This window comes from Apteryx mantelli, chromosome 2 (genome assembly GCF_036417845.1).
Source record: "Apteryx mantelli isolate bAptMan1 chromosome 2, bAptMan1.hap1, whole genome shotgun sequence".
Taxonomy (NCBI): domain Eukaryota; kingdom Metazoa; phylum Chordata; class Aves; order Apterygiformes; family Apterygidae; genus Apteryx; species Apteryx mantelli.
Genome location: NC_089979.1, coordinates 2,541,221 through 2,551,717, shown reverse-complemented (window position 1 = coordinate 2,551,717; position 10,497 = coordinate 2,541,221). Strand labels below are relative to the sequence as shown.

At 47.3% G+C, this 10,497-nt stretch overlaps 1 protein-coding gene across 1 annotated transcript; it reads right to left on the bottom strand.

Annotated features, from left to right (window-relative positions):
• Positions 1 to 8,696: 8,696 nt before the first annotated feature.
• On the bottom strand, positions 8,697 to 9,911 carry ARC (activity regulated cytoskeleton associated protein). Its single transcript, XM_013948213.2, has one exon. The coding sequence runs from the start codon at positions 9,909 to 9,911 to the stop codon at positions 8,697 to 8,699; it is 1,215 nt and encodes a 404-aa protein (XP_013803667.2).
• Between the last annotated feature and the right edge of the window lie 586 nt (positions 9,912 to 10,497).

Genomic DNA, 10,497 nt, shown 5'->3' with positions numbered 1-10,497 from the left:
TAGCTAGGTGCACAAATGGGAGTTGAGGGACCCCAGCATACCTCCTTCTGCCCTGGAGACTTGCTGGTACCTAAAGTCTTCCCAGATCCTCCTCCACCAGAGGAGTGCTAAAGGAACCCCCGTGCCATCTAGCAAGTCTGCTTTGGTGTAGCCCTCTGCCTGGCCATGTTTCTAGGACCAGACACCCCACACAGCATGAGAAAATCCCCATTGTGCCTGAGAGTCTCTAAAGGGCATTTCTGGGCAAGGCATGGGTAACTGGGAACACAAGGTGGGAAAAATACTGCTGGCAGTAAATCTCCATGAGGGAACCAACCACACAGGACATTGTCTTGAACAAATGAAGTGATTAGAAATGGACCCTGAATTTCTGGGCAGGCTATAACTGAACATCAGCATAGGTGACCTAAGAGATTGCACTGATATTGCTGCCCAGGGTGAGGTCAGCCTTAAGGTCACAAGCTTAAATTTGGCTTGTGCTGGTGACAAAATTGGCAGCAATCCTGTGCCATGTGTCAGAGGCTCTATACTCCTGTTACAAAGAGTGATTTTTTCCCTTAGCTCTTTTGTGAGAATGACTCTGTTTTGGGTGAGGAAAGAATTCAGACTGTTTCTGTGATGCTCAGAAAACTCTGCCTTACTGAAGTATGCAGCATACTAGCACACAAGGTATATTTATTGCAGTCAGGGAAATAATGGGTGGCCTTTTTTTTTTTTTTTAGTTTAATAGTCGAATTAGGAGAGGTAGAAATGGGGCAAGGTCAAGTTAGAAGAGAAACTCTACTAATATCTTGAGAGAACAAATCAAAGACGAAACACCAAATTTCATTTTGCACTAACTCAGCATGTGTTTCTGAGCCCCAAAACATTTTATTCTAATCCATTTTTGAGCTTTCTAACCCTTCTCATTTTTCTTTTTTTTTCCCTTTATTTCTTCTGTCCCCGTCCCCCCCACCCCTGCCCCGCCAAGTTGGAGTCAGTTTTTAAGTGATGCTGGTTTAAAACAAGAAGTCAAAAAGGTTTATTTTGAAAATGTCAAGATGCTATTCCTTTAGCAAAAGAAACACTTATTTCCATCAAGTCATTCTGTAAGATGCAGGACTAAATGAAGCCTGATTTTCTGTGTAGTTACAGTTTGTGTTTGAGTTCTTTTGTGTCTAATATTGGCTGAGCACATTCAGCCTGTCCCTATGGGGTAGCAATGGAACGACTGGCCTCTATTCAGCAGCTCCGTATCTGAAAACACGCAGGCATTTAGTGAGTTTGAGTCTGTTATTCTGTGATGCAAGTTAACAGGCTGAAAGTTATTAAATATGCAAGGGGGAAAGACTGAAAGGCACATTGACACAGCATGATCAACTGAACTTTCAGAAATATAGCCTAAAAAATAAAGAAAATGGTTGCCCCTTAGATAATTATCACCCACATTTTTTCACCCAAGACTGCTTGCTAAATTCAGCCTAATTTTGCACAAAGCAATCCTCCTTTCAATTTTTAGTGATTAAATATTAGTTGTAAAAAACATCACCTGCTTGCAATGCCTTACTTCTGGTATCTGTGGGAATAGGTCTAAGATAATGTCTAACTGCTTGATCAGAGTGAGTACCCAGAGCTCACCAGAGCATCATATTGACATGATAAGTGGAGCCATTATAGCCGATTGTGTCAATAATGAAAGTTTCACAGCCTCCCTAATTACACATTGCTTTGCTGGAAAAAGTGGCTCCAGGGGAGCAGTTACGCTGTGCACAAACACCCGCCTGCCTGAACAGTCAATAAATATGATTTACATGACTGACCAGTGCAATCACATTGATTAAAAAGGAGAGAGAGGGGAAAAAGGGGAGAACAAATATTTCATATGTGAATGCAATACTCTGAGAAAGTCCATATTAGCACTTTCTTCAAGCTGTCCTGAATAAACACATCCAGAAGCTCATCAATATGGTTACAACAGAGAGAAAAAAAGAAAAAAAAAAAAGTGTTATCAAACAAGAGTGAGTTAATGTTGTAAGTGCCTGATCCCATATTTCTTCTCCATCAGTGGAAGGATGTTTCTGAATATCTCTGCACTTTGGATCATGCCCCAGCAAACACAGGGATGGTTCCCACTTTGATTTTGGCGAGGGTTTCGACTAGTTTGAGGCAGTTAATCCATTCCTGGTCTATATGTGTCCCAGGTGACTCCCCACTGATGGAGCCAGGAGCAGTAATAAGGCATTTCTTCATTAAATGAAGGTGTAGACCCAGTGACTCTCTAGGGATTTTCAGCCTGAGTTGTCAGAAGGAAAGTAAATAAAAATTATTGGATTCAAATCCAGAAGGCTCTGGAACAAAATTGGAAACCTTCCGAGTTTAGCCTGCACTGTCAGGCGTTCCCTTCTCCTTTAGCAGGTCATCCCCACCCAGTCCATCTTTCTCCAACGAAACCTGACCATCAGTCCTCCTCACCTCCCGCTGTGACCCTTGTGTTGCTCCTCCTCCACTGAAACAACCACTGGTCATGTACTGCTGAAGCTGAAGGAGTGGGCAGTGAGGGAACGGATCATGCTGCCAATGGATTTTTCTCTTTCATCGTGTTTTTTAATTTTAATTCCCACTGTGTACAGTGGAGTTCTGCCCCCCTCTGCTGGAAGAGCTCAGCACCTCCAGCTGAGCTGCTCTGGGTTTTCACTCTGCAAGTTGTGGGGTTGGTCCCTGCTGAAGACCAAGACCTTCAGCTATGTCTGTAGACCATGCAAAGGCTAACCCTGTGCTCTTTTCTTGTTTCTCCTACACTCTCCCAGCATAGGATGGCTCTGGCTGCATCCCATTGCTGGGCTAACACCTCAATGCTTGTTCGTCACATTACTGTTGACGGTACTTGGATGCGCAAAGACAGAGATTCAGCCATGAAGCCAAATTGTCTTCGGGTTTCCTTTTCCTCTCCTGCTAAGAGTTTGTGGTTGAACAAGCTGTAAATGGAGCTGAAGACACAAATGTTAGCCCCTGTCCTTTAGGCATCTTTGGCCATCAAACCATGTGCTGTCTTCCCTACCTGAGCCAAACAGGGATATCTGGGGGGGAACTTCAGCAATGCATGTTTGGTGCCTGTTGTGAAAAGCATGAGTCAATTTGGATCTCCAGTTCATTAGCAGTTGCGTCTATTAGCCCTAACACCCTCCCTGTTGGGGAAAGACCAAGGACAGAGCAAAGAATGGGGGCTTAATTACCCCTAAGTGCAAATATTCTCTGAACTGCAAGGAAACGCAGAGGCAGAACAGAGTTCTGTATCCCCATGGCGTGAAGGTCCTTGGGGCTGGATCTTTGAGCCCAACCTATTGCAAAAGCATTCATTTCAGTCTCAGACACTGAGCTGCATCCTCTGCCATAGTACCTTCTCACAGCCCTGATGACCTGGAGGTATTGTATAGGTAATGAACCCAAGGGATGGAACATATCCCTGCAGTAGGTGAATGCACCAGGTGGCAAAGCATTAGCATAACAGCAGCTCCCAGCTCCCTGTGCTGCTGAGCACTGGCTATTCCGAGTGCTAAAGTCCCTTTGGATATCAGGTAGAGTTGATTTAAATTAGTGATTTCTCTACCTTGCATTACAGAATCACAGAATCACAGAATCGCTGAGGTTGGAAGGGACCTCTGGAGATCATCTAGTCCAACCCCCCTGCTCAAGCATTAACTTGCTGCAGCTCATCTGTGCGAATTACTTCCGAAGCATGGGTGGGAATGTGATTGCCCTCTGAATAGACCTTCTCCTAGTTGTACTTGCATGAGAAGGAATACAACCTTACCACTCTGACAACAGTCCTGCACAATCCACAGACCCACAGGAGACCATTTCACCTAGCCTTATGGGCCACATCTCACTCACAGTCTGGGAGACTAAACAACCAGCTTAACTCATCCGTACTCTCTACATCTGAACCCCACTTCTCAACAAGTCCAGCACATTTCATGTTGACGCCACTCATCCACTTTGCTGAGAAGAGCATTTTTCTACTTCAGATGTGATGGTAGGATTTGGTGACTCAAATAACCTCAAATGGCTGGCAAAACTAAATCTTAGGAGGGCAATAGGTACCTGAGTCTCCCATGAACCAAGAAGGAGGAAAGACCAGAAAGCAAGACACAAAGCAATTTAAGCAGGTATTTCAAAGTTTTATTGTATAAATCTACAAAAGGCTTTGCTACAATAGCAAATATAGTGTAGCACTATTCTATTGACAGGTTCTAGTGGCTTGGTGTGATCTTGTAACTCCAACATGACACGTGAAGAATAAACCGTCTGATACAGTCAGATCTAGGGAAAATTATGTCGGCTTACAAAGACCTTTGGCTTCAACCCCATAACCTGTAGTGATTCAATGCATTTGCCTTTTGTACAAGATTATCTATCTGAATTAATAATATCTCTAGTAAAAATAAAAGCTCTAAAGTAGTTTTGTCAGAGTCAAATGTAAAATTGCCTAAGGAAAAGAAAAAAAAATCCAGTGGTTGAAATCCACTAAAGTTTCACAGATACAACACATACACTCTTCATTCGCATGTCTCTGCCACAGGAGAGCAAACTACCAGTCCTTCCTGGAGAGTCTGGTAATATAAACTAGGGTGCTACAGGTAAGGCTCCAGTCTGTTAGGAGCAATAATTTAAATAAAACCAGTACAGGAGATCCAGTTCTGCACACTCCAAAAAGTCAGCTGAAAATGTACAAACCTCAGGACCAAATGATCAAGAAGCTCAGGCAGGCTAATTAATTGAAAAAGCAGGAAGTCTATGGAAAAAGCAAATGCCTATTTAGGCAGTCAGAGCCCTTGAAAGGGACTATGGAAATTAAGCACCTCAAAATCAAATGTTGTTTTGATCTTGGAATGATGCCTGTGAAGTCTGCCTTCACATAGTTTCACATAATTTTCTGGTCCTGGGCATTTTTGCTGAGCATTGTTGGAATGCACATTAGATCCCATTGGCTTAGTTCTAATGCAACAAAATACTGCAGAATTTGGCTAGGTGGATTTGATTGCTCAACACACGTACACCCGCACTGACACGCGCGCATGCATACCCAGGGCAGCTGGTTCTGGAAGAAAGAGGTACCAACTGGACCCTTCAACAGAGATGTGAACCAAAACTGTCTTGCAAAAAAGGCTTGGTTCAATTCACTCGCGCTGTTGGCATGCACCTTTGCACTCCCTGGGTCTGGATGGAAACAGTCATGCCAAGGCCAGCACGAGCACGCCAGCCCTTGCAGTAACTCTGGGCCATGCGGACCCAGGAAGTGCCCGCTGTCTCGCAAGAGTGTCCGTTCTGGCAAGACAGCTGGCCCGGTTGTGCAGGCTCAAGCAGTTCAGACAAGCATCTGGCCTCTGAGATGCTTCTCTGAACCCCCAGAGCTGTTTGAGGTTTGAAAACTGATACCCGCATGAAATGAAGCTACCCCTCAACTCAGGAAAAATGAGTTACAGCATTAACAGCATGGAGGGTTCGTAGTCTATGTAGGGTCAGTCATTTGGCAAACTGAATCAAGAAAGGTTTTTAACTGACAATATAGCGAAAATTTCTTTAGACAAGTCCCACTGGCCCCAAATCGCAGAGGTATGGTGTCCTCTCAACAGATAGTACAACTCCAGCATCCTTGCTGTCCCCAAAGTCCAGACTTTGTTCTTATGTACTGCCTTTTGGTTTCTCTTCTTACTCTCAGCTCTTTCTTCTGTGCTTGGACTACCTGGACCAGCTCAGCCCCTTGGCAGCCTTTTCTTTGCCCTTCACTCCCCCTTTCACTCTGGCTCGCAGCACCTTGAACACGGCGTTGCACTGCCTGGGTGGCTCTTTGGTGCACTCTTTGAACACGAAGCTTTCCGCTCCATCTTCCTGCAGCACTTAGTTCTCGGGAAAACAGGGCTCCTGGACACAGAGGAGGAAAGTCAGCAACAGCAGCAGGAATGTCTGTAAAAGAAAAAAAAAATGCAGCAGCTCAGTTTAGGTATTCAAAGTGGAGAGCACAGGGGTTTTCCCAGGAGCTGAGATTATTATCTGCCCGCTAGGCGGCTGGGGCCTGGAGTTCCCTGTAGGCATAGCTGTCTAAGCATTTCTCAGTGGTCCAGTAGAAAGCAAGGCACAAAGCACACCCTCCCCAGAGCATTAACCAGGCAGCTGAAATTCCACCTATTTGGTGGTGCCAGCTCCTTGCCACTGGTGAGGCTGGGACCTCAAGACCACCATGGACACTTGCATCTGGGCTACTCGGTATCTCTGGTGTGAAAACTGGGGAGGACTTGTCACCCCTGGGGAGGCTACGAAAGGCCCACAGGCATGAGCCAAGAGGTAATTACCTGTGCCGGTCTTTCCTTCGGGCAGTGGATCCAGCACCTGGTGGCTGAGGATCCTGACATCAGGTCCATGTTGTTTTGAAGCCTTTTTCTCTTTGGTTCTCCTTCCGAGTCCTGAGCACCATGAAGTGATTTCTTCTCAGAGGAGGATCTGAGTGAGTCACTGTAACCAAAAAGGATAATGCTTGGTGATGCAAGGCCAGCTCATCCTCAGCAGTGACACCCACTCCTCCTCCACCACTCATCCCAGGTCATCAGTGAGAACTGCTCCCTTCTCTCTACAGATACAGTCGCTGCCAAACTAGCTCACTCTGAGCAAGTGAGAGGAGACCCGTTGCTGTTCCCAGCACTGACTCACTTCTAGGCAAGGTCACAGAGCAGACGTGCTTCTGCTTTGGTCTCTGCATGGACCTCTGATGTGTTGTCACAGCTGGGGACTCAAACCCAGAGCTTTAGGGGCAGGTCTTTGGTCTGGGCTAATGGGGAAGCTTCTCATTGCTTCCTCATATTAATCAGAAAGAATAACAGGCACCAGAGATTCAGATGCCCTGGGATAACCGCACACTGAAATACAGTGTCTTCTTTGGAAACTTTCCCTATCTGCCATCCTTCATTTCCCCTTGATTGTCCGTCCCTTCCCCTTTCTCCCAAACCTTAGTTTGCCACTTTTAATGCTTCCTGTCCAGTTTCAGACCAATTTTTATCCTAGTGTAAAGCTTCTACTGGATGGGCAAGGGCTAATTTTGGTCTGAGGAATGAAGGGAGGAGGATGTCGGAGAGTAGTCTTACCTTCAGCCTCTTGGAAGGAGGGATGACAAAGGCCTTCCGCGCCACCGGTGCCACACGTCATTGTTGTCGTAGTGCCAGGAGCATTCCGGGAACACTCCAGTTGCTGCGTCCTGCTTGTTCTCTGGTGGAGGCATTCCCTGTTTGGTCTGGTGGTGAATGCAGATGATGCTCAAGATGTGTCCAGCCTTCAAGCTTTGAAGAGCCAAACTTCCAGCTTCTCTTACAGCAGCTTTGCCTCAAAGTCCTATCATCAGGCATTGGTCAACGCAAGGTGAATGCTGAGCATTACCATCTCAACATGGAAAATGTCACAGAGCCCAACTCCGTTTCAACCACGGCAAGGGGCTTTTGCAGTAAGTTTTTTTGTGAACAAACACTCTGTCTTCAGACGCTCCAGAACTGGGATGCCAGGTTTTCCAAGATCATTTTGAGTCTGTCTGTGCCAGCAGGAACTCTTCTTTGTGTCGCACAGGCTGAGGCTGTGCTGGGACATACAGCTCCTCTCTCAACTTCCTTTTGTTTTTGCATGGCAAAGGTTCCTGCAGTCTCCACACATCATCATGGACACAATTTACTGCTCTGGGGATATTTTGCTCTGGATTTAGGATGTGTTTGTTTGGTTTTGGTTCAAAGTATAAGGATTTATTTCCCTCTCCTCCTCCCACCCTCCCAGAATAACTCTGGTGTCTCTTCTCTCTACCTTAGCACCCTCCTTTCTCCCAATGGAGACAGGCTCCCCCTTCAATGAATTAGCTCAGAACTTAATTTGAAACTCTGTTTCCTGCTGAATGCACAGTATTACATGTCAGGAAAAAGAGCAGAGAAAGGGTGAAATTTGCCTTAGCACTGCAGTGGCCTTGATTGGAGTGAGCAGAAACTAAGACAAGGAGTAAACCAGTAAAAGCCTCTTGGGAGGAAAACATTAAAGCAGGCAGTTGCCTTGAAATGTAAAACACTAAAAAAAATCCAGATTCTTAAAGTTTTCATTTGTGAAGTCCTAGGATTTCTTCTTTTTTTTTTTTTTTTTTTTTTAAAAGCTTCTTTAATCCTTTGGAGCAAGAATGGGAGGTTGCCAAGCAAACAGAAGCCCCACAGTAAGTCAGAAATGGGCAAGGGTCAAAAGAAAGATGGTTCCCTTCAGGTCAGGGACACCTCTTCGGAAGAGGGAGTAGAGAAGGAGAAGGAGATATCCAGATGGGTAGGAACCCTCAGCCGATAGCTGCGCTTGTATGAAGTCCTTGAAAGCCGCCAGTGCCGAGCGGCTGCCTCTGAAGTTGGGAATTGTCTCTAGTTTCTTTTCAGGGGTCTCATAAAATTGTCCGTCCCCCACAGTGGTGCAAACAGTATCCTCAGCACCACCATATTGCATGGCTCAGGTAGGTGGGCAACCGAATCCCAAGGTGCCTCTCCCCCTTCGCCTCCCTCCCCCCGCAAGCAAAGTTAATTCCTCTGCTGTGGGCAGTTGGACTGAGCACACCTCATGTCTCGCCACAGCCAGAATCTCCCTCCGAGGAGAAGCTTCCTAAATACTCCCCTTTCTCCCTTTCATATAACCGAGACTGCCGCTTCAGTCAGACTAGCTCATATCACAGTAGCTGGTGGGCTAGAGTGCTCGGGTTGCGTCCCATTGCTGGGCACCGGACTGGCTGTGGTTGAGGGTGGCAAGCTCTCCACAGAGTCCCCGGACTGAATCTCAGGGGTCCTCTGTGGGCTGGGCTCTTCAGAGTGGTCCATGTTGCCTTGAACTTCCTTTCCTCTTTGGATCAGCTGCTCTAAAGTCTTGGGCAAGGGGTAGCTCAGGAAGCGCTTCAGTTTGGGCTGGAGAGTGCCTACCACATACTGGATAATCTCCTCCTCATCTGCATCAACATAGAGGGTCTGGTACAGGTCTCTCTTGCGCCAGAGGAACTGGTCCAGGGGCTCCCCCTCTTTCTGGGGCAAATCCAGCTCCCTCTTGATAGCATCCCTAGTCAGAGTTCCCTCACTGTACTGCAGGAACTCCTTCTTGAACTCAACCCAGTTCTTCACAGAGTCCTGCTTGTATTCCCACCACTTTTTAGCTGGGCCATTCATGTGGTTTTGGATCTGAGAGAGCCAATACTCCTCTGTTCCACCCACCTGCTTCAAGTATTCCTCCAAGTGGCTCAAGAACTCCCTGGGATCCTCAAAGACCTGGGTCTCCACCGGGGAGGCTGGGGCATCCTCCGACACAGAGACCCACTGGTAGGAATCGTGGCCCTGGGGGATGCTGGGTACCTCCCCAGGGGGAGGGGTCAGCGCATACATTTGGCTCATATCAAGGGCATAGTCATAAATCTCCCCCTCACTTGGCCTTATCTCTGGGCCTCCCACCCCCACGGACACAGTCTGCTTGCCCTGCTCCCCAGGGCAATATTTTCCTCCCATGGACTCCAGACGGTCTGCCCATTTCTCCAGACGGAAAAACACCTCCTTCCAAACATTCATCTCTCTCTTGACCCACCTCTCCAGGTGGGCAATGGTCTCCTGGCACCTGGCCAGGCAGGCCTTGATGGACTTCTTCCATCTTTGGTTGTCAGTTGGGACATGGTCCTCTAGGTTATTCTCTAACTTCCCCACTGATTTCTGCAAGCCTTTCAGCTCGCGCTCCACCTGCTTGGAGACCTCAGACAGGAGGTGCCGGTGGGTCCTCCTGACATGCTCCAACATCTCTGCCCTGCATTTCCCTATCTGCAGGATCACATTGGGCTTGTTGGCAACTCCACGGTGCCCCTGGTAGGAGTGGATGCCAGCAGTGGTGACATTATCCAGCTGCATGGTTCCTACCGTACAAGTGTCAAACAGGGAAAGAACTGAACTGTAAGCCCTGGCGCTCAAGTCCGGTCTCAAAAACCCCACCACAACACTTCTCAAAAGACACACAGAGACTTCTAAACCCCCCTCAAAGGACTTTTCAACACAAACACAACCAAATCAGATATCACCGCAGAGCAAGCTGTTTGGTCCCCGTGGATCCCAGACAGAGTTGTAGGCAGATTTCTCCCAGAGTCCAGCTGGAAACGCCGTCTCACGTGCTCAGGGTGTCCCAGAAACAGCCAGAATCCTCCGGGAACGAGGAGAGGAGCTGGCTAAGACGTCTAGTCCCGAAAGAGTGCCCGCTACCTGCTCGTCCGGAGCTGAGAATCTCGAACCGCCGAGAGCCCCTGCTCCAGTGAAATACAAATGCACACAGAAGCCGGAAGCTGCTGCTAAAATCCCGGTGATTTCTTCTCTAGGAAACTTGGAGAGTCGCAAGCGCTTTCGCTAGAGATGCAAAGAGCTGCTTTTATTCCCTGTCTGAACTGCCACTAGTCCAGGCACTTCCATCTACTTATACCCCACACAGCTCAACACGTGGGTGGTG

What these genes read in the sequence shown, in the direction of transcription:
- ARC (XM_013948213.2), bottom strand. Translation starts at nt 9,911, where the DNA reads ATGCAGCTGGATAATGTCACCACTGCTGGCATCCACTCCTACCAGGGG.